The sequence below is a fragment of the Meleagris gallopavo genome, unplaced genomic scaffold (assembly GCF_905368555.1).
Source record: "Meleagris gallopavo unplaced genomic scaffold, MGAL_WU_HG_1.1 scaffold_32, whole genome shotgun sequence".
NCBI lineage: Eukaryota > Metazoa > Chordata > Aves > Galliformes > Phasianidae > Meleagris > Meleagris gallopavo.
In genome coordinates, this window is record NW_028147045.1 from 4,175 (window position 1) to 30,742 (window position 26,568).

General features: G+C 62.8%; 1 protein-coding gene across 1 annotated transcript; it reads left to right on the forward strand.

Moving 5' to 3' along the window:
- LOC146541886 (glycogen [starch] synthase, muscle-like) lies at positions 1–26,486 on the forward strand. Its single transcript, XM_085215421.1, is given in 21 exon segments — positions 1–36; positions 1,359–1,475; positions 2,953–2,984; positions 2,986–3,135; positions 6,404–6,595; positions 7,441–7,626; positions 9,511–9,655; positions 10,820–10,937; positions 12,727–12,847; positions 13,836–13,942; positions 14,037–14,096; positions 14,185–14,263; positions 15,321–15,336; positions 15,339–15,433; positions 18,210–18,240; positions 18,243–18,335; positions 18,431–18,526; positions 20,265–20,428; positions 22,262–22,345; positions 24,814–25,164; positions 26,370–26,486. Coding segments are annotated over 20 exon segments (2,349 nt in total). The 5' UTR covers positions 1–36; positions 1,359–1,363.
- Positions 26,487–26,568: the final 82 nt, after the last annotated feature.

The following is a 26,568-nucleotide window of genomic DNA, read 5'->3' on the forward strand; positions in this document are numbered from 1 at the left end:
GGGTCAGATCGTGCTCAGCTGTGAGAGCGAAGGAAGGTGGGGGGGGGGGCGGCCCTGGGACCCCCCAGGGACACCCCTCTGGGAATGGAGGCTCTTGGGCCGGGGGGGGAGGGGTCATGGGGAGGGTCCCCAGTGTCACTGAGGGGTTCCATAGGGGGACTTTTGTGGGGGGGGAAAAGTTGGGGGGTCCTGGATGGGGGCTTTGGGGGAGGGGGGGTCTTGTAGAGGGGGTGGGGGGGGAGGGGGCAAATAGTTTGGGAGGGTCCTGGGTGAGTGGAGGGGGTGTCACGGTCCTGTGGAAATCCCCGGTGTTTTCGGGGTGTCCCATAGAGAGGCTTTGGAGGGGAGAAATAGTTTGGGGAGGGTCCTGGGTAAGGGTTCAAGGTCCTGGGGGGGGGGCCCAGTGTCACAGGGATGTCTTGTAGGAGGGTTGTAAAGGAGTGGGGGGGGGAGGGGGTCCCATACAGGGACTCTAAGGGGGAAAGTAGGTTGGGGGAGTCTTGAGGTCCCATAGAGTCTCGGCTCAAGGTCCTGGGAGGGGTCCCATAGATGGCTTTGGGAGGGAAATAGAGGTGGGGGGGGGCCTGGATGGGAGAGGAGGGGGGTGTCAAGGACCTGGGGTGGTCCGTAGTGTCGTCGGAGAGTCCCACTGGGGGGGTCTGGGGGGAGGAAACAGGAATAAGGGTCTGGGGGGGATTCTATATGGACTGTTTGGGGAGGTGAAGAAGAATGGTGGGGGACCCCAATGTTCTATAGGGGGTAATGAAGAGTGGGAGGGGTCCTTTAGAGGGGTTCTGGGGGGTCCCCAATGCCGTAGGGGGGGCTTTGGTGGGATGGAAATAGAACAGGGGGGTTCCTGGGGGGGCTCAGTGTACTGCGGGTGTCCCATAGAGGGGTTTGGAGCAGATGAAATAAAGTGGGGGGGGGGGGGTTGGGGGGATCCCTGTTGATCTGGGGGGGTTCAGTGTCACGGGGGTCTACAGGAGGGCTTTGAGGGAGTCCCATGGGGGGGCTGGGGGGATGGCAGAGAGGGGGAAGGGGCTCCTGGGGGTGGTTCTCTGGGGGTCCTATGGGCATGGGGCGGTCTGCTATGGGGGGGGGTCTGTGGGGTTCGCTGGGGGTGGTCCTGGGAGGGGTGGGGGGGGGGGGAGTGGTGGCACTGGGGGACAGCAAAGGGTTCCTTGGGGATGACCTTGAGATCCTACTGGGAGGACTGGGGGGGCTCTCCTACACGAGATGGGGGGGGGAGGGGCACCAGATGGACCTCAGTGGGTGGGGGGCTGGTTTAAGCCCCCTCCTCAGTGTGTGACCCCCCTCCCTTCGCTCTCCCTCCCCCTACCCCCCCCCCCCCCCCCCAGGCGCCATGCCGCTGGCCCGCAGCATGTCGGTCAGCTCCTTGCCAGGCCTGGAGGACTGGGAGGGGCCCCCCGAAAACGCCGTCCTCTTCGAGGTGGCCTGGGAAGTAGCCAACAAAGGTGAGCTGACCCCCAAACCCCCCCCCCCTCCGTAACCCCCGACCCTACTGTGACCCCACTGTGACCCCATGACCCCACAGTACCCCTTCAATCTCCCCCCCCCCCCCCCCCCAGTCCTCCCACAGGACACCCCCAGCATCCCACAATGCACCGGGAGCAGCTCCAGGAATTGATGGGACTTTGGAGGACTGAATTCCCTTCACACTCCCCCCACCCCAGTGCATCATGGGAAGATCCCACAGGGTTTGGTGGGATCCCAGGTGCATTGCAGGTCTTGGGGGGCTGCCCCAGTGCATTGTGGGTCCTCACCGCAGTGCATTGTGGGGCGTGGGGGGATCCATAGGCCTCAGTATGTGCTGTGGCGCAGTGCATTGTGGGCCTTGGCGCCTGCCCCAGAGCATTGTGGGTACTCATTCCACTGCACCTTGGGCCTGCCCCAGTGCATTGTGGGTGATAGGGAGATTCATAGGCCTTGGTGTGTGTGCTGTGGCACAATGCATTGTGGGTCATGGGGCCCCACTTTGGGTCATGGGGGGGGGGGGTGATCCTTAGGCCTCAGTGTGTGCCATGGCGCAGTGCATTGTGGGCCTTGGCGCCTGCCCCAGAGCATCATGGGTGATAGCGGGGTCCATAGGCCCCAATGTATGCCACACCCCAGAGTCCTGTGGGTCTCGAGGCCCCATTTTGGGTCATGGGGGGTCCTCAGGCCTCAAAATATGGCACGCCCCACTGCCCTGGGGGTCTTCAGGCCCCACTGTGTGTCATAGAGGGGTCTTTAGTCCCCAGTGGATGCTGTGCTCCAGAGTCGTGGGGGTCTTGAGGTCCCATTGTGGGCCCTGGGGGGGTCCTTAGTCCCCAGTGAATGCTGTGCCCCAGAGTCGTGTGGGTCTTGAGGCCCCATTTTGGGTCATGGGGGGGGGTCCTTAGTCCCCAGTGTACGCCATGGCGTGGTGCTCTGTGAGCCTTGAGGCCTAATTGTGGGTCCTGGGGGGTCCTTACACCCCAATGTACGCCATGCCCCAGATCCCTGTGGGTCTCGAGGCCCCATTTTGGGCCTTGGGGGGTCCTTAATCCCCAATATATGCCGTGTCCCAGTGCCCTGTGGGTCTCGAGGCCCCATTTTGGACTTTGGGGGGGGGTCCTTATTCCCCATTATATGCCATGGCGCGGTGCTTTGTGGGTCTTAAGGCCCCATTTTGGGCCCTGGGGGGGGGGGGGGGTCCTTAGTCCCCAGTGTATGTCATACCCCAGTGCCCTGTGGGTCTCAAGACCCCATCTTAGGCCCTGGGGGGGTTGTTACACCCCAGTGTATGTCATGCCCCAGAGCCCTGTGGGTCTCAAGGCCAAATTTTGGGTCTTGAAGGCGGAGGGGGGGGGGGTGGGGGGGAAGAATCTATAGGGCCTGGCATGCTGTAGGCCTTACAGTGGGTGCCCCCCCCCCCGGTGCACGGTGGGCGCTGACGCTGCGGCCCCGCAGTGGGCGGCATCTACACGGTGCTGCAGACGAAGGGCGCGGGTGACGGCGGACGAGTGGGGCGAGGGGTACGTGCTGGTGGGACCCTACGTGGAGAGCAGCGTCAGGACGCAGGTGGAGCTGCTGGAGCCCCCCCAGCCCGCCCTGCGGCGCACGCTGCAGGCCATGAACTCAAAGGGATGCAAGGTGGGGGCGTGGGGGGGTGTGGGGTTGGGGGAGAGAGGGGGGTGGAGGGGGTACGGGGGGGTAGGGGCTGAGGGGATGTGGGGATGGGGGGCTGGGGGTGGAGGGGGCACGAGGGGTAGGGGCTGAGGGGATGTGGGCTGGGGTTGGGGGGGGGAGGGGGCATGGGGGGAGGTATGGGTTGAGGGGATGTGGGGGTTGGGGGCTGGGGTTGTGGGAGAGGGGGTGGAGGGAGCAGAGGGGGGTAGGGGCCGAGGGGATGTGGGGGATGGGGGGCTCGAGTTGGGGGGTAGGCAGGGGAGGGGCCGCAGATGGGTATGGGCTGAGGAGATGTGGGGGGTGGGGGGCTGGGGTTGGTGGGGAGGGAGTGGAGGGGGCAGAGGGGATGTGGGGCGTGATGTTGGGGGGGAGGGGGTGGAAGGAGCACGGCGGGGAGGTATGGGCTGAGGGGATGTGGGGTGTGAGGGCTGGGATTGGGAGGGAGGGGGCACGGGGGAGGGTGGGGGTCGAGGAGATGTGAGATGTGGGGCTGTGGGGTTGGGGGGGAGGCGGGGAGGGGGCACAAAGGGGTATGGGCTGAGGGGGGTGCAATGTGGGGGGTGCGATGGGGGGGATGAGGGGAGGATGGGATGGAGGAGGTATGGGAGCGAGGGGGAGATGGGGATGGAGAGGGATGTGGGAATTGGGGGAGATGGAATGGAGAAGGATGTGGGGTGGGGGGGGACGGGATGGGATGGAAGGGGATGTAGGGACAAGGGGAGTAGGGGTGGGAGGACGTGGGATTGTGGGGATGCAGATGGGGGGAGATGGAACGGGGTGGGACATGGGGACAGAGAGATGGGGGTGGGGGGACAGGGGTTGGTGAGGGATGTGGAATGGAGAGGGTGTGGGATGGGGTGATGGAGGAGATGTGGGTTAGAGGAGGTGTGGGATAGAAAGGGATGCAGGATGAGGGGAATGCGGTATGAAGGGGACACAGGACGGAGAGGGACGTGGGGTGGAGAAGATGGGAACATGGGGGAAGAGGACAAGATTTGGGGGGTCGTGAAGGTGGGGATGTGGGATCAGAGAGGCAAAATGGGGACAGAGGAGAGGAGATGAGTGGGGGACACGGGATGGAGGGGATGTGGGGACGGGAGGCGTGGGGTGGAGGAGGATGAGGGGACACGGGATGTTCAGGGATGAGTGATGTGGGATATGGGGGGGCACAGCGAGGGGGGATGTGGAATATTGAAGGTGATGGGGACGTGGGATAAAAAGGATACGGGGTATAAAGAGACGCAAAGAGGAGGAAATTAGGATGGGAGGTGTGAGGTCAAGGAAGGGGTGTGGGAATGGGGGATCGTGGGATGGAGGAGATTTGGGGACATGGGGTAAGAAGGGCTTGGAATATAGGGGAGCACACAACAGGGTCAGTGGGACACGTGGGATGGAGAGAATGTGGGGTGGGGGGAGGGAGAGGATATGGGATGGGGAAGGACGTGGGGATGTGGGAGGGAGGGGACATGGGGGTCTCGGGTTGTAGAGGCGTGTGGGTTGGAGAAGGTTTTGGGATGTGGGGTAAAAAATGTTATGGGATGTAGAGGAACACGGGACGGGGAGGAGGTGGTATGGAAGAATGGGGGGATCTGTTGGCGTGGGGGATGTGGGGTGATGGGGACATGGGGACAGAGGTGGCACTGGGTCTGAGTGGATGGGGTGACATGGGACGGGGGAGACAAGATGGTGAGAGAGAATAAAGGGGGCAGAGGGGACATGGGGTGTGAAATTGGGTGGATGTGGGGATGGAGGAGCATACAGGGTGGGGGGGACAGGGATGTGGAGTGGGGGGGAAGAGAGGGAGTGTGGGGATGGGAGGATTTGGAATGGAGGGCAGAAGAAACATGGGATTGTGGGGGGCACAGACAGGGAGGACGTGAGGTAGGGGAGCAGTGGATGGGGAGGGGGCGCGGGGAGGGGGCTCCCACCAACACTGGGGTATGGGGGACGAGGAGGTGGGTACAGAAGATGGAGGAGATTGTAGGGCAGGAGAACATGGGATGGAGAGGGCTGTGGGATGAGGGGGAACTTGGGGGTGGGGGGACACCCCTACGTGAGAGGGGCACGGGGACCTGGGGGGGGCAGGGGGTGGAGGAGACCTGAGGAGGTGGGCAGGGGATGGAGGGGAGGCGGGACGGAGGGGACTTGGGGGTAGGGGGGGACGTGGGTATGGGGTTGGGATTCGGGATGGAGGAGACATTGGAAAATGGGGGATGGGGGGGAGCGTGGGGTGGGGGCACCGACCAACGTGGTGGGGGGATGTGGGATGAGGGCAGCCGACGACCCCAGTGGGACACCAGGGTGAGGAGTGGGGCGCTTGGGGACTTTGTGGCACCCATGGGGGGTGTTTGTGTGTGTGTGTGGGGGGGGGGGGGGGTGGCCCTGCCCCTCCCCACCCACGTGGGGGCTATTTTTAGCCCCCAGCTCAAGTTCCCCCCTTTCCCTGTCCCTGCGTAGGAAAGGGCAGAAAAGGTCACAGCCCCACCCCACGCTGGGGGGGCACTGTTGTGTTTTTGTGGGGACGTTCACCCATTTTGGGGGATTTGATCCCATTTTGGGGGATTTGAACCCGTTTTGGGGGATTTGATCCCATCAGAGAATAGCTACCAGATAATCTATTTGAAAAGGAAACATCGTGTTCTCGGGGAGCGTTCACCCAATTAAGAGCCTGTTAATTAATTCTGGGGGGCCAATAACCCGTTTCAGAATCCCTCTGACCCTTATCTGGCTCCCTTAACCCGTTTTGAGATCTCTTTCACCCATTTTAGGGTTCTTACAACCTGTTTTAAATCTCGTTTGACCCATTTGAAATGCTTTCAACCCATCTTCGTGTCCTTTTGGCCCATTTCAGATTTCTCTTACCGTATTTTCGGGTTCCTTTAATGTGGTCTGGGGACCATTCACCCATTTTAGGACTCTTTTAACCCATTTTAGGATTGTTTTAGCCTATTTTAAGGCTCTTTTAACCCGTTTTGGGCGTCGTCCACCCAACTTCAGGCACGCTTAACCTATTTCAGGATTCCTTTTGGCCTTTTTTAGAGCTCCACGAGCCCACTTTTAGGCTCCCTTAGCCCATTTTTGGACTCGAACGCACTCTCAGGCTCTCTCACCCCGTTTCAGCTCTCCCTTTTGCCACTTCAGGGCTCCTTTAACCCATCCTGGGCACCGTTAACCCACTCTAGGTCTCCTCGATCCCGTTTCGGGGGCTCCCTTAACCCATTTTGGGACGCAGGTGCACTTTGGGCGCTGGCTGATCGAAGGCAGCCCGGCCGTGGTGCTGCTGGACGTGGGAGCCACCGCCTGGAGCCTGGACCGCTGGAAAAGTGAGCTGTGGGAGAGCTGTGCCATCGGCGTGCCCTGGTACGACCGCGAGGCCAACGACGCTGTGCTCTTCGGCTTCCTCGTCGCCTGGTTCCTGGGAGAGGTGGGTTTTGGAGAGGGGGGGTCCCGATGCGGTTCTGGGGTCCCCCCAGGTGGGTGTTGAGGGAGTTTTGGAGGATCTCTGGGGGTCTCGAGAAGGATGGGGGCGTCCTGGTGAGAGCCAGGGACCAATGACGTCGTGCTCTTTGGTTTCTTCGGCATCTGCTTGATGGGAGAGGTGGTTTGGGGTTCCCAAGGAAGGTTTTGGGGTCCCCAGAGTGGTTTTGGATCCCTGAAGAGGTTTGGGGGACGCCTGGGGGAATTGTGGGGGAGTTATGGGGATGCCAAGGGTAGATTGGGTTGTCACGGTGTGCTCTTTGGTTTCGTTGTCAGCTGGTTTCTGGGAGAGCTGGGTTTGAGGGTCCCCACAAAAGTTTTGGGGTCCCCAGAGGGATTTGGGAGAAGTTTTGGGGGTTTCTGGAAGGCTTTTAGGATTCTGGGCCACTTTGGATTTCCCATGAATTGACTGTGGTGAAAGGGAGGACGCAGCCCTGGGGGCTTCGGGGGTCCTGGGGGCTTTGGGATCCCCTGGAGTGACTGCGGTGAAGGAGAGGATACGATCCTGGGGGTGGGAGGGGGAGGGCTTTGGGGCCTGGAATGACCCCACTGAGGACAAGGATACAGTCGTGGGGGGAGCTTTATGGGTCCTGGGAGCTTTGGGGTCCCCTGGAACGACCGCAGTGAGGCAGAGGACGCGGCCCTGAGGGGTTCTGGGAGGTCCTGGCGGTCATTGAGAGTTTTGGAGGCTTCGGGGTTCCCTCAGAATGACCCCAATGAGGGAGGGGGCACAGCCCCTTGTGTCCCCCCCCCCCCCATTTGATAACAGTGCCGTTTTGGGGATGGGGTCAGTTTGCAGCTCAGAGCGAAGACCGTCCCTTCATCGTGGGGCATTTCCACGAGTGGCTGGCAGGGTTGGGGTTGGTGCTGTGCCGCGCGCGCCGCTTGCCCGTGGCCACCATCTTTACCACCCACGCCACGTTGCTGGGCCGCTACCTCTGCGCCGGCAGCGTGGACTTCTACAACAACCTGCAGAATGTGAGTGGGGGGGCGGGAGGGGGAAATGGGGGAGGGGGTTGAGGCCAGGAGAGAGGGGAGTTGGGAGGGGTTGGAGAGGGAGATTGAGGGAGGATTGGGGGGGAGGGGAATGGGGGGGGGGATTGGGATGGGAGTGTTGGGGAGGGGGTGTAGGGGGGAGAAGAGTGAGGAAGGGGGGAATTGGGTTGGGGCCACTGGGGAGGGGGGATTTGAGGGGGGAAATTGGGTTGGGGGCACTGGGGAGGGGGGATTTAGGGGTGGGAATTGGGATGGGAGTGTTGGGGAGGGGGTGTAGGGGGGAGAAGAGTGAGGAAGGGGGGAATTGGGTTGGGGGCACTGGGGAGGGGCGGTTTGGGGGGGGAAATTGGGTTGGGGGCACTGGGGAGGGGGGATTTAGGGGGGGAATTGGGATGGGAGCGTTGGGGAGGGGGTGTTGGGGAGAGGAGATAGAGGAGGGGGAATTGGGGGGGGACTGGAGAGAGGAAATGAGGGATTGTGATGGGGGCATTGGGGTTTGGGGAGGGGGGCTTTGGGGAGAGGGGGTTTGTCAGGGAACATTTAGGAAAGGGGAATCGGGGAGGGAGAAATGAGGGAGAGGGGTTTGGGGAGGGGGTCGGTTGGGGGGCATTGGGGTGTGGGCGTTGGGGGCGGGGGGGTTGGTGGGGGATGGGGGGGAAGGGAATTGAGGGGGAAGTGGGGAGAGAAAAATTGGGGAGGAGGGCATTGGGGGGGGGGGGGAGTTAGGGAGAGGGGCCTCGGTGGGGCCCCGGGGCACGGTGGGAAGTTAGCGGGAGCCCCAGGGCATGATGGGAAGGTTGAGGACTGGGAGGAGTGGGGATTGATGGGAAAATTGGGGCCTGGGGAGCCCCAGCACATGATGGGAAGGTTGGGGCCTTGCGAGGCCTGGAGCATGGTGGGAAGTTAGCGGGGACCGCAGTGCATGATGGGACACTGCCCAAACCTGGGGCATGCTGGGAAGAGTGGGACCTGGTGAGGCCTAGGGAATGATGGGAAAGCTTGGGCCTGGTGAGCCCCAGGCATGGTGGGAAAATTGGGGCCTGGTGTGGAGTGGGGCATGCTGGGAAGGCTGGGGCCTGGTGAGCCCAGGGCATGCTGGGAAGGCTGGGGCCTGGTGAACTGCAGGGCATGCTGGGAAGGCTGGGGCCTGGTGAGCTGCAGGGCATGCTGGGGCCTGGTGAGCCGCAGGGCATGCTGGGAAGGCTGGGGCCTGGTGAGCCGCAGGGCATGCTGGGAAGGCTGGGGCCTGATGAGCCGCAGGGGATGCCGGGAAGGCTTGGGCCTGGTGAGCCGCAGGGTATGGTGGGAAAGTTGGGGCCTGGTGAGCTGCAGGGCATGCTGGGAAGGCTGGGGCCTGGTGAGCTGCAGGGCATGCTGGGGCCTGGTGAGCCGCAGGGCATGCTGGGAAGGCTGGGGCCTGGTGAGCTGCAGGGCATGCTGGGAAGGCTGGGGCCTGGTGAGCTGCAGGGCATGCTGGGAAGGCTGGGGCCTGGTGAGCTGCAGGGCATGCTGGGAAGGCTGGTGAGCCGCAGGGCATGCTGGGAAGGCTGGGGCCTGGTGAGCCGCAGGGCATGCTGGGAAGGCTGGGGCCTGGTGAGCTGCAGGGCATGCTGGGGCCTGGTGAGCCACAGGGCATGCTGGGAAGGCTGGGGCCTGGTGAGCCGCAGGGCATGCTGGGAAGGCTGGGGCCTGGTGAGCCCAGGGCATGCTGGGAAGGCTGGGGCCTGGTGAGCTGCAGGGCATGCTGGGAAGGCTGGGGCCTGGTGAGCTGCAGGGCATGCTGGGAAGGCTGGGGCCTGGTGAGCCGCAGGGAATGCTGGGAAGGCTGGGCCAGGAGGTCGAGGCCCTGTGGGCTCCATCTTGCAGTTCGACGTGGACAGGGAGGCGGGCGAGCGGCAGATCTACCACCGGTACTGCCTGGAGCGCGCGGCCGCGCACTGCGCGCATGTCCTCACCACCGTGTCGCACGTCACCGCCGGGGAGGCCGAGCACCTCCTGAAGAGGAAACCTGGTGTGTGGCCAGGAGGGACCCAGACCCCCATGGGGACCCCTAAACCCCCATGGGGACCCCAGACCCACATGGAGATCATGAGATCTTCACAGGGACCCCAGACCCATGTAGGGACCCCAGACCCACACAGGGATCCTGAGATCCTCACAGGGACCCCAGACCCACGTGGGGACCCCAGACCCACACAGGGATCCTGAGATCCTCACAGGGACCCCAGACCCACGTGGGGATCCCAGACCCACACAGGGATCCTGAGATCCTCACAGGGACCCCAGACCCACGTGGGGACCCCAGACCCACATGGAGATCATGAGATCCTCACAGGGACCCCAGACCCACGTGGGGACCCCAGACTCACACAGGGATCCTGAGATCCTCACAGGGACCCCAGACCCACGTGGGGAATCCTAAGCCCCCATGGGGACCCCCGACCCACGTGGAGATCCTGAAACCCCCATGGGGACCTCTTACCCACCAGGGGGACTCCAGACCCACATGGGGATCCTGAGACCCCTATGGGGACCCCTAAACCCCCACAGGGACCTCAGACTCATATGGGGACACCAGACCCATACGGGGATCCTGAGACCCCCATGAGAACCTCAGACCCACGTGGGGATTCTGAGACCCCATGGAGACCCCTAAATCCCCCATGGGAACACCCAGACCCACACAGGGACCCCAGACCCACATGGAGATCCTGAGACCCCCCATGGGGACCCCAGACACACGTGGGGATCCTGAGACCCCATGGGGACTCCTAAATCTCCATGGGGACCCCAGACCCACACATGAATCCTGAGATCCCCCCAATGGAGACCCCGATACTATGAGGACTCTGAGATCCCATGGGGATCCCTAAAACCCCACAGGGACCCCAGACCCATACAGGAGTCCTGAGACCCACTTGGGGTTCCCAGACCCACACAGAGACCCCAGACCCACACAGGGATCCTGAGATTTGCCCATGGAGACCCCAGTACTGTGGGGATCCTGAGACCCCCAAGGGGACCCAGAGACCCCTTAGGGGGTTCTTGATCCTCCCGTGGAGGATCCTGAAATCCTCACAGAGACCTCAATACCACAGGAACCCCCAAACCCCCACAGAGCTCCTAAGACCCCTATCATGGGGACCCTCACACCCCCGTCTCCCCCTCCCCACAGATCTGGTGACCCCCAACGGCCTCAATGTCCGCAAGTTCTCAGCCATGCACGAATTCCAGAACCTTCATGCCCAGAGCAAGGCGCGGGTGCAGGAGTTTGTGAGGGGGCACTTCTATGGGTGAGAGATTGGGGGGGGGGGGACAGGAATGAGGGGGGGTTAGGGGTACTCTGGGGGGGCTCTTGGACAACTGGGGGCTTTCAGGAAGATTTTTGAGGGGTCTCGAGGGGAGATTTTGAGAGGGTCTCAAAATCCGCTCTCAGGACAGCTTTGGGAGGGTCTTGAAAGGATCTGGGGGGGCTCAGAAGGATTTGGGGGGGTCTAAGGGTAATTTGAGGGGGATCTCAGGGGGTCTAGGTGTTCTCAGGAGCGCTTTAAGGGCTTTCAGATGGATTTTGACGGCTCTCGGGGGTCCTGGGGGGCTCTCAGAAAGGTTTTGAGGGATCTCAGGAGGATTTTGGAGGGGTCTTGGGGTTTTTAGGGAGGGCTTGGAGGATTCAGGTGCTCTGAGGAGGATATTGGGGGCTACCAGGAGGATTTTGGGGGGATCTTCAGGGGGAGTCTGGGGTCTCTCGAGGATTTGGGGATCTCTTGGTCGGGGTTTTGGGGTTGCTCAGAGGAGTTATGGGGTCTGTTGGGCATTTTGGAGTCTCTCAGTGAGGTTTTGGGGTCCCTTGGGGATTTTGAGAGGGTCCAAGGGCTCTCGGAGAGCATTGGGGTGGTTTTGGGGGGGGTCTCGGGAAGATTTGGGGGTCTCTCAGGGAGGTTTTTGCGTCTCTCAGAGGGTTTTGAGGTTTTCCAGGGAGTTTTGGGGGTCTTCCTATGGGGTTGGAGGTCCTTGTGGGGGGCATTGGGAGCTGCCAGATGATTTGGGGGGGCTCTTGAGGGGGATTTTGGAGGCATTCAGAGAGGTTTTGGGGTCTCTCAGAGGGATTTTGGTGCCTCCCGCTGCAGGGTTGGGGTTCCAGAAGGCTTTTGGGGTCTCCCAGGGATTTGGGGAGCATTCAGAGAGGTTTTGGGGTCTCTCTGAGGGATTTTGATGTTTCCTGCTGTGGGGTTGGGGCTCCAGAAGGCTTTTGGGGTCTGCCAGGGATTTGGGGGGCATTCAGAGAAGTTTTGGGGTCTCTCAGAGGGATTTTGGTGCCTCCCGCTGTGGGGTTGGGACTCCAGAAGGCTTTTGGGGTCTCCCAGGGATTTGGGGGGCATTCAGAGGGGTTTTGGGGTCTGTCAGAGGGATTTTGGTGCCTCCTGCTGTGGGGTTGGGGCTCCAGAAGGCTTTTGGGGTCTCCCAGGGATTTGGGGGGCATTCAGAGAGGTTTTGGGGTCTGTCAGAGGGATTTTGGTGCCTCCTGCTGTGGGGTTGGGGCTCCAGAAGGCTTTTGGGGCCTCCTAGGGATTTGGGGGGCATTCAGAGAGGTTTTGGGGTCTGTCAGAGGGATTTTGGTGCCTCCCGCTGTGGGGTTGGGGCTCCAGAAGGCTTTTGGGGCCTCCTAGGGATTTGGGGGGCATTCAGAGAAGTTTTGGGGTCTGTCAGAGGGATTTTGGTGCCTCCTGCTGTGGGGTTGGGGCTCCAGAAGTCTTTTGGGGCCTCCCAGGGATTTGGGGGGCATTCAGAGAAGTTTTGGGGTCTGTCAGAGGGATTTTGGTGCCTCCCGCTGTGGGGTTGGGGCTCTAGAAAGCTTTTGGGGTCTGCCAGGGATTTGGGGGGCATTCAGAGAGGTTTTGGGATCTCTCAGAGATCTTTTGATGCCTCCTGGTGCAGGGTTGGAGCTTCAGTGGGGTTTTGGGATCTCTGAGGGCGGTTTTGGGATCTCGGTGGGGTCCTGAGGTTTTTGGGGGGGGGGGTTTGGTGCATCCTGGGGTGGGACTGGGGGTCTTTTGGGGTCTGCGGTGACGGTTGTCCCCTCAGGCACCTGGACTTTGACCTGGACAAGACGCTTTTCTTCTTCATCGCGGGGCGCTACGAGTTCTCCAACAAAGGCGCCGACATCTTCCTCGAGGCGCTGGCGCGGCTCAACTACCTGCTGAGGGTGGGGATGGGGGGCGGATCGGGGGGCTGGGGGGGGGGATCGGGGGGCTGGGGGGGGGGGACGGGGGCACCCAGGGGGGGAGGGGGGGGCTTCAGGGGATGGGGGTGTTGTGGGGAGGTGGGGACGTTTGGGGTGTTTGGGGACGTGGGAACTGGGATTGGGGGAATTTGGGGGCACTGGGATGTCTGGGGACAGGGACACGGGGGGGTGGGGGGAGGGGGTTGGGGTCACAGGAGATCTTTGGGGGACCGTGGGGTGTTTGGGGGGTGGGGAAGTGTTTGGGGGCACAGGGAACGTTTGGGGACGTGGGAGGTTTTTGGGGACAGACGGAACATTTGGGGACATAGGAGGGTTTTGGGGACAGAGGGAGCATTTGGGGACGTGGGAGGTTTTTGGGGACGGAGAGAACATTTGGGGACGTGGGAGTGTTTTGGGGACAGAGAGAACATTTGGGGATGTGGGAGGTTTTTGGGGACAGAGGGAACATTTGGGGACAGAGAACATTTGGGGACGTGGGAGTGTTTTGGGGACAGAGAACATTTGGGGATGTGGGAGGTTTTTGGGGATAGAGGAAACATTTGGGGACAGAGGAAACATTTGGGGACATGGGAGGTTTTTGGGGACAGAGAAAACATTTGGGGACAGAGGGAACATTTGGGGACGTGGGAGGTTTTTGGAGACAGACAGAACATTTGGGGGCAGAGGGAACATTTGGGGACGTGGGAGGTTTTTGGGGACAGACGGAACATTTGGGGACAGAGAGAACATTTGGGGACGTGGGAGTTTTTTGGGGACTGGGGGAGCATTTGGGTACAGAGAGAACATTTATGGTCACTGCAACCCTTTGCGGACAAAGGCCCATTTGGGGCTGGGGGTGATGCATGGGATGGAGGGATGCTCAGACCCAGACTGTCGCGTGGGCCGAGGAGAGGGGGGAGGAGGGGGGACACATCTGGGGACACATGGGGTGACATGGGGGTCCTTGCAGGTGAACGGCAGCGAGACGACGGTGGTGGCCTTTTTCATCATGCCGGCACGCACCAACAACTTCAACGTGGAGTCCCTGAAGGGGCAGGCCGTGCGAAAACAGCTCTGGTGGGACCCCCCCCGTGGGGATGGGGACCCTCGGGGACATCTGGGGACCCCTCCGATCCCCCCAACGCTGACCCCCCCCCACCTCCCCCAACAGGGACACAGCCAACGCGGTGAAGGAGAAGTTTGGGAAGAAGCTGTACGAGTCGCTGCTGGTGTAAGTAAGGGGGGGATGTGGGGGGCCAGTGGGGGGGATGTGGGGGTCACCTGTTGGGGGGTGGCCCTAACGGGACCCCCGGCCGCAGGGGGAACCTCCCTGACATGAACAAGATGTTGGACCGCGAGGATTTCACCATGATGAAACGCGCCATCTTCGCCACGCAGGTGGGTCCCCGCGTCCCCATTGTTGGGGTCCCCAATGTCGGGGTCCCCACATCCCCACCCCCACATCCCCACTCTTGGGGGCATCCCCAGTGCTGGTGGTCCCCGTGTTCCCAATGTTGGGGTTCCCCTCTCTCCTGTTCCTGGGTCCTCGTGTCCCCATTGCATGGCTTCCCGTGTCCCTCCATCCCCCACGTTAGGGTCCCCACGTCCCCCAGTTCACTGCAAGCCCCTCAGGTCCCCATGTCCCCCATGTTGGGGTCCCCACGTCCCCCAAATCCCAGTTCCCCACATTCCCCATACTTGAATTTCCGTGTCCCGATGTCCGGGTCTCTCGTGTCCCCATTTCTCAGGTTCCCCACGTCCCCTGTGTCCAGGTCCCCATGTCCCCAATGCCTGGAGCCCCCAGGTCCCCCGTGTCCCCAGTGCCTGGGGTTCCCTATGTCCCCAGTTCTCAGGACCCCCTCCCATGTTCTCTGTGTCCAAGTCCCCACATCTGCAATGTCTGGGTACCCAGGGGTCCCCAGGTCCTTCATGTCCCCAATTCTTATGTGCCTCATATCCCCTGTGTCCAAATCCCCGTGTCCCCAATGCCTGTGTCCCCCAGGTCCCTCATATCCCCAATTTTCAGGTCCCCCATGTCCCCAATGCTTGCAGCCCCAGGTCCCCATGTCCCCAGTGCCTGAGTCCCACAGGTCCTCGTGTCCCCAGTGTTTGGGTCCCCATGTCCCCAGTACCCCCACGTCCCCTGTGTCCAAGTCTCCACGTCCCAAATGTGTGGGTCCCAATGTCCCCAGTGCCGGGTTCCGTTGGTCCCCAACATCCCCAGCACTCAGGTCCCTGTGTCCCCAAACCCTGAGTCCCTCACGTCCCCAAATCCTGGGTCCCTCACGTCCCCAGTGTCCCACTGACCCACATCCCCACGTCCCCAGTGCCTGGGACCCCACATCCCCACTGGTTTGGGTTCCCCATCTCCCTCACGTCCCCAGTGCCGGGGTCCTCCACGTCCCCACGGCCCCATTCACCAACATCCCGTGTTTCCCCCCCCCCACCCCCCCAGCGCCAATCCTTCCCCCCGTCTGCACCCACAACATGTTGGACGATGCCACCGACCCCATCCTCACCACCATCCGCCGCATCGGGCTCTTCAACAGCAGCAATGACCGCGTGAAGGTGGGGGGGACAGCGGGGATGGGGGACAGCGGGGATGGGGACAATGGGACCCCGGGGGGACAGCGGGGATGGGGGACAGCGGGGATGGGGGACAATGGGACTCCGGGGGGCATCGGGGCTGGGGGACATCAGAGATGGGGGACAGCGGGGATGGTGGACAGCGGGACCCTGGGGGGCATCGGGGCTGGGGGACATCGGGGATGGGGAACAGTGGGGATGGTGGACATCAGGGATGGGGGACAACGGGACTCCGGGGGGCATTGGGGCTGGGGGACATCAGGGATGGGGGACAACGGGACTCCGGGGGGCATTGGGGCTGGGGGACATCAGGGATGAGGGACAGCAGGACCCCGGGGGACATCGGGGCTGGGGGACATCGGGGTTGGGGGACAGCGGGACCTTGGGGGGCATTGGGGATGGGGAACATTGGGGATGAGGGACAGCAGGACCCTGGGGGACATCGGGGCTGGGGGACATCGGGGCTGGGGGACAGCGGGGGGCATCGGGGCTGGGGGAGGACCCTGGGGGACAGCGGGACCCTGGGGGGCATCGGGGCTGGGGGACAGCGGGGATGGGGAACAGCGGGACCCCGGGGGGCATTGGGGATGGGGGAGGACCCTAGGGGACATTGGGGCTGGGGGGCACACCAGGACCCTGGGGATGGGGGGGTGGACACCAGGACCCTGGGGGACATCGGGGCTGGGGGACAGCGGGACACCGGGGGGCTTGGGGGATGGGGAACATTGGGGATGAGGGACAGCAGGACCCTGGGGGGTGTCGGGGCTGGGGGACATCGGGGATGGGAGACAGCGGGACCCCAGGGGGTGTTGGGGCTGGGGGACATTGGGGATGGGGGACATTGGAACCCTGGGGGACATTGGGGCTGGGGAGGGACACTGAGACCCTGGGGGGCAGTGGGGATGGGGGACATCAAGACCCCAGGGGGCATTGGGAACTGGGGACCCTGGGACCATGGGGGGCATTGGGATGGGGGACACTGGAATCCTGGGGGACCTCAGGGCTGGGGGTGACCTTGGGGGACATTGGGGATGGGGGACCCCAGGAGCCTAGGGGACAAAGGGCCTGAGACAGGGGAGGTGGGGGGTGGGGGGGGGGGGCGGGGCTCTGTAGGGAGATTGGGAGTGCCAGGGGGGTGTAGGGGGGGTCCGGGGGTGTCTGGGAAGATTTGGGGGAGCAGGAGGGGGGGGGGGGGTGGACGGGTGATGGGGGCTTTGGGGTGGGCTCAGGGGGGTTCAGAGGGGTTTGGGGGGGTTCAGGAGGACTTGGGGGGGGTTCAGTGGGGTTTGGGGTGGGACAGGGGTATCCAGGAGGGGTGATGATGGGGGCTTTGGGGTGGGCTCAGGGGGGTTTGGGGGATTTGGGGGGGTTCAGGAGGACTTGGGGGGGTTCAGTGGGGTTTGGGGTGGGACGGGGGTATCCAGGAGGGGTGGTGATGGGGGCTTTGGGGTGGGCTCAGGGGGGTTCAGGGGGGTTTGGGGGGGTTCAGGAGGACTTGGGGGGGTTCAGTGGGGTTTGGGGTGGGACGGGGGTATCCAGGAGGGGTGGTGATGGGGGCTTTGGGGTGGGCTCAGGGGGGTTTGGGGGGGTTCAGGAGGACTTGGGGGGGTTCAATGGGGTTTGGGGTGGGACGGGGGTATCCAGGAGGGGTGGTGATGGCGGCTTTGGGGTGGGCTCAGGGAGGTTCAGGAGGACGTGGGGGGGTTCAGTGGGGTTTGGGGTGGGACGGGGGTATCCAGGAGGGGTGGTGATGGGGGCTTTGGGGTGGGCTCAGGGGGGTTCAGGGGGGTTCAGGGGGATTTGGGGGGGTTCAGGAGGACTTGGGGGGGTTCAGTGGGGTTTGGGGTGGGACGGGGGTATCCAGGAGGGGTGGTGATGGGGGCTTTGGGGTGGGCTCAGGGGGGTTCAGGGGGGTTTGGGGGGGTTCAGGAGGACTTGGGGGGGTTCAGTGGGGTTTTGGTTGGGATGGGGGTATCCAGGAGGGGTGGTGATGGGGGCTTTGGGGTGGGCTCAGGGGGGTTCAGGAGGACGTGGGGGGGTTCAGTGGGGTTTGGGGTGGGACGGGGGTATCCAGGAGGGGTGGTGATGGGGGCTTTGGGGTGGGCTCAGGGGGGTTCAGGGGGGTTCAGGGGGATTTGGGGGGGTTCAGGAGGACTTGGGGGGGTTCAGTGGGGTTTGGGGTGGGACGGGGGTATCCAGGAGGGGTGGTGATGGGGGCTTTGGGGTGGGCTCAGGGGGGTTCAGGGGGGTTTGGGGGGGTTCAGGAGGACTTGGGGGGGTTCAGTGGGGTTTTGGTTGGGATGGGGGTATCCAGGAGGGGGGGTGATGGGGGCTTTGGGGTGGGCTCAGGGGGGTTCAGGGGGGCTCAGGAGAACTTGGGGGGGTTCAGTGGGGTTTGGGGTGGGATGGGGGTATCCAGGAGGGGTGGTGATGGGGGCTTTGGGGTGGGCTCAGGGGGGTTTGGGGGGGTTCAGGAGTACTTGGGGGGGTTCAGTGGGGTTTGGGGTGGGACGGGGGTATCCAGGAGGGGTGGTGATGGGGGCTTTGGGTTGGCTCAGGGGGGTTTGGGGGGGTTCAGGAGGACTTGGGGGGGTTCAGTGGGGTTTTGGTTGGGACGGGGGTATCCAGGCGGGGTTGGGAGAGCTCAGAATGAATCAGAGGGGGTTGAGGGGGCTCGGGGGGGTTTGGGGAACACGGGGTGGGGGTGCAGAGAGCTCTGTTTCTGACCGTGCCCCCCCCCCCCGAACCCCCTCCCCAGATTATCTTCCACCCCGAGTTCCTGTCCTCCACCAGCCCCTGCTGCCCGTCGACTACGAGGAATTCGTGCGCGGCTGCCACCTCGGGGTCTTCCCCTCCTACTATGAGCCCTGGGGTTACACCCCCGGTATGACTGACACCCCCGAGACCCCCCCCCCCCCACACACACACTCCTTCATTTCCTGGGACCCCCCCCCACCCCCGACCCCTCTGTGCCCACAGCTGAGTGCACCGTTATGGGCATCCCCAGCGTCTCCACCAACCTGTCTGGTTTCGGCTGCTTCATGGAGGAGCACATCGCCGACCCCTCTGCCTACGGTGAGTGGGGTTGCACAGCTGTCCCCCCTTGTCCCTCTGTCCCCTTCCTGTCCCTCTGTCCCCTTCCTATCCCCCATGTCCTTCTGTCCCTCTCCCATCTCCCCTCATCCCTCTATCCTCCTCCTGTCTCCCCTTGTCCTTCTGTCCTCCTCCTGTCCCCTCATTCTCCTGTCCCTCTTCTATTCTCTTATGTTCCTCTGTCCCCATCCTGTCTCCCCGTGTCCTTCTGTTCTTCTCCTGTTCCATGTCCCTCTGTCCCCTCATGTCCCTCTGTCCCCTCATGTCCCTCTGTCCCTTCTCATCCTTCTGTCCCCCTCCCGTCCCCCCTCATCCTTCTGTCCTCCTGTTCCTTGTCCTCCTGCCTCTTGTCTCCCCCGTCCCCTTGTCCTTTATCCCCAGGTCTTTCTGTCACTTGTTCCCTTGGCCCACATCTTTGTCTTCGTCCGTTCCTTCTCTTGTCCTTCTGTCCCTTTGTCCTTCTGTCCCTTTGTCCCCTTGTTCTCCGATCCATCATCTTCTGCCCCTCGTTCTCCTTATTTTAATCTTCAATCCGTAGTTCTCTCTGTTCTCCTGTCTCTCTGTCTCCTGTCCGTTTGTCCTCCTGTCCCTCAGTCCTCCTGTCTCTCTGTTCTCCTGTCTCCCATTCTGCTGTCCCTCTGTCCTCCTGTCCCTCTGTCCTTCTGTCCCTCAGTCTTCCTGTCCCTCTGTCCCTTAGTCTTCCTGTCCTTTTGTCCTCCTGTCCCTCAGTTCTCCTGTCCCTTTGTCTCTCTGTCCCTCTGTCCTCCTGTCCCTCTGTCCTCCTGTCCCTCTGTCCTCCTGTCCCTCTGTTCTCCTGTCCCTCTGTTCTCCTGTCCCTCTGTCCTCCTGTCCCTCTGTTCTCCTGTCCCTCTGTCCTCCCGTCCCTCTGTCCCTTAGTCTCCCTGTCCTTCTGTCCTCCTGTCCCTCTGTCCTCCTGTCCCTCAGTCCTCTTGTCCTTTTGTCCTTCTGTCCCTCAGTCCTCCTGTCTCTCTGTCCTTCTGTCCTTTTGTCCTTCTGTCCCTCAGTCCTCCTGTCTCTCTGTCCTTCTGTCCTTTTGTCCTTCTGTACCTCTGTCTTCCTGTCCCTCTGTCCTCCGGTCCCTCAGTCCTCCTGTCCCTCTGTCCTTCTGTCTCTCAGTTTTCCTGTCTTTCTGTCCCTTAGTCTCCCTGTCCTTTTGTCCTCCTGTCCCTCTGTCCTCCTGTCCCTCTGTCCTCCTGTCCCTTTGTCTCTCTGTCCCTCAGTCCTCCTGTCCCTCTGTCCTTCTGTTCCTCAGTCCTCCTGTCCCTCTGTCCCTTAGTCTCCCTGTCCCTCTGTCCTCCGGTCCCTCTGTCCTCCGGTCCCTCTGTCCTCTGGTCCCTCAGTCCTCCTGTCCCTCTGTCCTTCTGTCCCTCAGTCCTCCTGTCCTTCTGTCCCTTAGTCTCCCTGTCCTTTTATCCTCCCGTCCCTCTGTTCTCCTGTTCCCCATCCTCCTGTCCCCCTGTCCCTCAGTCCTCCTGTCCCTTTGTCCTCCTGTACCCCTTTCCCCCCCTTGTCCCCCTGTCTCCTCTCCCTCACCCCCACAGCCCCCAGACCCCCAAATCCCTGAGCCCCAACGCTGGCACCCCCCTGCACGCAGACCCCCAACGCTGCCCCCGGCAGCAGGACGGGGTGACTCCCCGTGTCCGTGGGGGGTGTCCCCAAGTCCGTCCCCCCCTCCTCCTCCTGACGTGGTGCCACGCAGGGATTTACATCGTGGACCGAAGGTTCCGGGCTCCTGAGGAATCGTGCGCTCAGCTCACAGCTTTCCTCTACGGCTTCTGCCAGCAGAGCCGGCGGCAGCGCATCGTGCAGCGCAACCGCACCGAGCGGCTGTCCGACCTGCTGGACTGGAAGTACCTGGGAAGGGTGAGCGGGGTGGGGAGGGGGGCCGGGGGGTCTTAGGGGTCTTTGGGGGGACTGGGGAGGGGGCTGGGGTGCTTAGGAAGGGGTTTGCGGGGGTTGGGAGGGGTCCTGAGGTCCCTAAGGGACCTGAGAAGGGGGCTGGAGGAAATAGGAAGGGTCTTAGGGGTCTTTGGGGGGCTTGGGAAGGGGTCTGGGGTGCTTAGGAAGGGGTTTGCAGGGGTTGGGAGGGGTCCTGAGGTCTCTGGGGGGGGGGTGAGAAGGGGGCTGGAGGGAATGGGGAGGGTCTTAGGGGTCTTTGGGGGGGCTTGGGAAGAGGTCTGGGGTGCTTAGGAAGGGGTTTGCGGGGGTTGGGAGGGATCCTGAGGTCCCTAAGGGACCTGAGAAGGGGGCTGGAGGAAATAGGAAGGGTCTTAGGGGTCTTTGGGGGGCTTAGGAAGGGGCTTGGGGGGGTTGGGAGGGGTCCTGAGGTCGCTAAGGGACCTGAGAAGGGGGCTGGAGGGAATGGGGAGGGTCTTAGGGGTCTTTGGGGGGCTTAGGAAGGGGCTTGGGGGGGTTGGGAGGGGTCCTGAGGTCTCTGGGGGGGGTGAGAAGGGGGCTGGAGAGAATGGGGAGGGTCTTAGGGGTCTTTGGGGGGCTTGGGAAGGGGTTTGAGGGGGTTGGGAGGGGTTCTGAGGTCTCTGGGGGGGGTGAGAAGGGGTCTGGAGGGAATGGGGAGGGTCTTAGGGGTCTTTGGGGGGGATTGGGAAGGGGTCTGGGGTGCTTAGGAAGGGGTTTGTGGGGGTTGGGAGGGGTCCTGAGGTCCCTAAGGGACCTGAGAAGGGGTCTGGAGGGAATGGGGAGGGTCTTAGGGGGGGTGAGAAGGGGGCTGGAGGGAATGGGGAGGGTCTTAGGGGTCTCTGGGGGGCTTGGGAAGGGGCTTGGGGGGGTTGGGAGGGGGCCTGAGGTCTCTGGGGGGGGGTGAGAAGGGGGCTGGAAGGAATGGGGAGGGTCTTAGGGGTCTTTGGGGAGGATTGGGAAGGGGCTTGGGGGGGTTGGGAGGGGGCCTGAGGTCTCTGGGGGGTGAGAAGGGGGCTGGAAGGAATGGGGAGGGTCTTAGGGGTCTTTGGGGGGGATTGGGAAGGGGTCTGGGGTTCTTAGGAAGGGGTTTGCAGGGTTTGGGAGGGGTCCTGAGGTTTCTGGGGGGGGTAGGAAGGGGTCTGGAGAGAATGGGGAGGGTCTTAGGGGTCTTTGGGGGGGATTGGGAAGGGGCTTGGGGGGGTTGGGAGGGGTTCTGAGGTCCCTAAGGGACCTGAGAAGGGGTCTGGAGGGAATGGGGAGGGTCTTAGGGGTCTTTGGGGGGGCTTGGGAAGGGGTCTGGGGTGCTTAGGAAGGGGCTTGCGGGGGTTGGGGAGGGTCTTAGGGGTCTTTGGGGGGGATTGGGAAGGGGCTTGGGGGGGTTGGGAGGGGTCCTGAGGTCTCTGGGGGGGGTGAGAAGGGGGCTGGAGGGAATGGGGAGGGTCTTAGGGGTCTTTGAGGGGCTTGGGACGGGGCTTGGGGGGGTTGGGAGGGGGTCGGGGTCCTGGGTAGGACTGGGAAGGAATGCGGGGGGTTTGGGAAGGAGCCTGGGGTCCGTGGGGGTCTTGGGAAGGGGGTTGGGGGGGCTGGAAGAGCTTAATGGGGATCTCTGGGGGTCTTGGTGGACATTTTGCTGGGGAGGGTTTGGGGTCTCGGGATCGGATTCCCGAAAAAGCAGAGATTGGGGAGGGGGTGGGGGCTGGGGGGAGATCGCAGTGCCCTCGGACCCCCGGGGGGGGGGTTTTGGGGTGACCTTTGACCCCCGCCCCCCCCCCCCCCCAGTACTACACCTTCGCACGCCGCATGGCTCTGGCCAAGGCCTTCCCCGAGCATTTCACCTACGAGCCCCCCGAGGCGGCGGCGGCGGTGAGTGGGGAGGGGGATTTGGGGGGGGGGGGTCTGGGGTCACCTGGGTGTCCCCTGGGTGTCCCCATGTCCCCTGGATGTCCCTTAGGTGTCCCTTGGGGTGTCTTCTGGGTGTCCCCCTGTCCTTTGGGTGTCCCTTTGGTGTCCCTTTGCTGTCTCCTGGGTGTCCCCTGGGTGTCCCTTAGGTGTCCCTTAGGTGTCCCTTAGGTGTCCCCTGCCTGTCCCTTTAGTGTCCCTGGGTGTCCCCCTGTCCTTTGAGTGTCCCTTAAGGGTCCCTTAGGTGTCCCTGGGTGTCCCCATGTCCCCTAGCTGTCCCTTAGGTGTCCCCTGGCTGTCCCTTAAGTGTCCCTTTAGTGTCCCTGAGTGTCCCCATGTCCCCTGGGTGTCCCTTAGGTGTCCCTTGTGTCTTCTGGGTGTCCCCCTGTCCTTTGGGTGTCCCCTGGGGTGTCCCTTTGGTGTCCCCTGGGTGTCCCCCTGTCCTTTGGGTGTCCCCTGGGTGTCCCCCTGTCCTTTGGTTGTCCCTTTGGTGTCCCTTTGGTGTCCCCTGGGTGTCCCTTTGGTGTCCCTTTGGTGTCCCCTGCCTGTCCCTTTGTGTCCCCTGGGTGTCCCCTGTCCTTTGGTTGTCCCTTTGGTGTCTCCTGGGTGTCCCTTTGGTGTCCCTTTGGTGTCCCTTTGCTGTCCCCTGGGTGTCCCCTGGGTGTCCCTTTGGTGTCCCTTTGGTGTCCCTGGGTGTCCCCATGTCCCTGGGTGTCCCTTAGGTGTCCCTGGGTGTCTTCTGGGTGTCCCCCTGTCCTTTGGGTGTCCCCTTGGGTGTCCCTTGGTGTCCCCTGGGTGTCCCCCTGTCCTTTGGGATGTCCCCTGGGTGTCCCCCTGTCCTTTGGGTGTCCCTTTGGTGTCCCTTGGTGTCCCCTGGGTGTCCCCTGTCCCCTTTGGTGTCCCTTTGGTGTCCCCTGCCTGTCCCTTTAGTGTCCCTGGGTGTCCCCCTGTCCTTTGGTTGTCCCTTTGGTGTCCCTGGGTGTCCCTTTGGTGTCCCCTGGGTGTCCCCCTGTCCTTTGGGTGTCCCCTGGGTGTCCCTTGGTGTCCCCTGGGTGTCCCCTGTCCTTTGGTTGTCCCTTAGTGTCCCTTTGCTGTCCCCTGGGTGTCCCCCTGTCCTTTGGTGTCCCTTTGGTGTCCCCTTGGTGTCCCCTGGGTGTCCCCCTGTCCTTTGGGTGTCCCTTGGTGTCCCTTTGGTGTCCCTGGGTGTCCCTTTGGTGTCCCTTTGGTGTCCCCTGGGTGTCCCTTTGGTGTCCCCTGTGTGTCCCCGTGTCCCTGGGTGTCCCTTTGGTGTCTCCTGGGTGTCCCTTTGGTGTCCCTTTGCTGTCCCCTGGGTGTCCCTTTGGTGTCCCTTTGGTGTCCCCTGGGTGTCCCCTGGGTGTCCCCTGGGTGTCCCTTTGGTGTCCCTGGGTGTCCCCATGTCCCCTGGGTGTCCCTTAGGTGTCCCTGGGGTGTCTTCTGGGTGTCCCGCCGTCCTTTGGGTGTCCCCTGGGGTGTCCCCTTGGTGTCCCTGGGTGTCCCCTGTCCTTTGGTTGTCCCTTAGGTGTCCCTTTGATGTCCCCTGGGTGTCCCCCTGTCCTTTTTGTGTCCCTTGGTGTCCCCTTGGTGTCCCCTTGGTGTCCCCCTGTCCTTTGGGTGTCCCTTAGTGTCCCTTTGGTGTCCCCTGGGTGTCCCTTTGGTGTCCCTTTGGTGTCCCCTGGCTGTCCCTTTAGTGTCCCCTGGGTGTCCCCTGTCCTTTGGTTGTCCCTTTGGTGTCTCCTGGGTGTCCCTTTGGTGTCCCTTTGCTGTCCCCTGGGTGTCCCTTTGGTGTCCCTTTGGTGTCCCCTGCCTGTCCCCTGGGTGTCCCCTGGGTGTCCCTTTGGTGTCCCCTGGGTGTCCCCATGTCCCCTGGGTGTCCCTTAGGTGTCCCTGGGGTGTCTTCTGGGTGTCCCCCTGTCCTTTGGGTGTCCCCTGGGGTGTCCCCTTGGTGTCCCTGGGTGTCCCCCTTTGGGTGTCCCTTAGGTGTCCCTGGGTGTCCCTTTGGTGTCCCCTGGGTGTCCCTTTGGTGTCTCCCGCCTGTCCCTTTAGTGTCCCTGGGTGTCCCCCTGTCCTTTGGGTGTCCCTTTGGTGTCCCTTTGGTGTCCCCTGGGTGTCCCTTTAGTGTCCCTGGGTGTCCCCCTGTCCTTTGAGTGTCCCGTAAGGGTCCCTTAGGTGTCCTTGAGTGTCCCCATGTCCCCTGGGTGTCCCCTGGGTGTCCCTTTGGTGTCCCTTATGTCCCCATATCCTTTGTGCATCCCTTTGGTTCCCCCCCACGTGCCCCCATCCCCTCCGCTTTATCCCTGCTTTACCCCCCCTCCCCTCCCCATCACCTCCCCTTTCCTTACCCCCAACCTTCCCCCTCCCCTCCCCCCCCATTACCCCTCCTTTAACCCCTCCCTCTCCCCCCCCCCCCGCAGGGTTTCCGCTACCCCCGCCCCGCCTCCGTCCCCCCCTCCCCGGCTCTGTCGCGCATCTCCAGCCCCCGTCACAGCGACGACGAGGAGGACGAGCGTTACGACGAGGAAGAGGAAGCAGCCAAAGACCGCGCCAACATCCGCCGCCCCCCAGCCCCATCGGGACCCCCCTCACCAGGAACTGAGACCACCCCCCCCCCCCCTTCCTCATCCCATCGCCCCCCCCTTACCCCCCCATCCCTCCGTCCCCAACCTCGACCCCCAACCCCCCCCTTCCCCCCCCAACGGTACGGAAAGGGCTTTTCTGTGGGGTGGGGTGGGGGGGGGACGAAGGAGATCGTTCAGACCCTCTGTGTCCCCCCCCCCCCACTCCTTCCCCCCCCCCCCCCCCTCCACAAAGCGCCATATTGGGGGAGGGGGGCGATGGGGCAAGCGTGGGTCAGCCCCACGCAGAGAGGATTTGGGCCCCCCCCTCAATTCACTGCGCAGTGCCTGGGCTCAGCCCCATAGTGAGGGGCTATGGGGCAGCCCCGCCACCCCCCCACCCCCTGCAGCACGTTTTGTGGGGGGGGGTGGGGGGGCACCCTCAGCACTCCGTCCCCCACACGCCGACTCCTCGTTGTGGTTATGGGGCCTGGGGGGGGTCTCGCATTACTCCGTCCCCCCCCCCAGCCCTCGGCCAAGGGGAGAATAAAGGTGCTTCACCGCCGGTGCCTGGGCCTGTGGGGAAGGGGGGGCTTTGGGGTGCCCCCATTAGGGGGGGGGGGGGGGGCTTTGGGGTGCCCCCATTTGTAGGGCGGTTTTGGGGCTCACCTGATAATGGGGCGGTTTTGGGGGTCCCACCCCCTTTGGAGCAGCTTCAGGGTCATTCTTCATTGGGCCAATTTGGGGGTCCTCAATAATAGGGTGGTTTTGGGGTCCCCCATTAATTTCAGACCCCCTCAATAACGGGGTGGTTTTGGGGCCCCCATTAATTTCAGACCCCCTCAATAACGGGGTGGCTTTGGGGTCCCCCATTAATTTCAGACCCCCTCAATAACGGGGTGGCTTTGGGGTCCCCCATTAATTGCAGACCCCTCAATAACGGGGTGGTTTTGGGGTCCCCCATTAATTGCAGACCCCTCAATAACGGGGTGCTTTTGGGGTCCCCCATTAATTGCAGACCCCCTCAATAACGGGGTGCTTTTGGGGTCCCCCATTAATTTCAGACCCCCTCAATAACGGGGTGGCTTTGGGGTCCCCCATTAATTTCAGACCCCCTCAATAACGGGGTGGTTTTTGGGGCCCCCCATTAATTGCAGACCCCTCAATAACGGGGTGCTTTTGGGGGTCCCCTCCTATTGGATCAGTTTTGGGGTCCCTCAATGAGGGGAGGAATTTGGGCCCCCCCCTCCCCCCATAATGGAGTGGTTTTGGGGTCCCCCACATTTGGCTTTGAGATCTCCCCCCTGTGTTCCATTCTGGGGCCCCTCCCCGGATGTGGGGCGTCCGCTCCCTGCCCCCAATTAATGGGTTCCTCCATAATGAGGCGGTTTCGGTCCCCCCCACCCCCCCATTAGGGTCAGTTTCGGGGCATTCCCCGCCACCAACGGACCAATCAGAGCGCGGGGGGGCGTGGCCGGACTCGAGGGGCGTGGTTTAGTCAGCGTGTGTCAATGGTGGGGGGCGTGGCTTAGGGGGTGAATGGGGCGTGCTTTAGGGGCGTGGCCTGAGGCAATGGGCGTGGTTTGGGGCGACGTGAGTCAGTGGTGGGGGCGT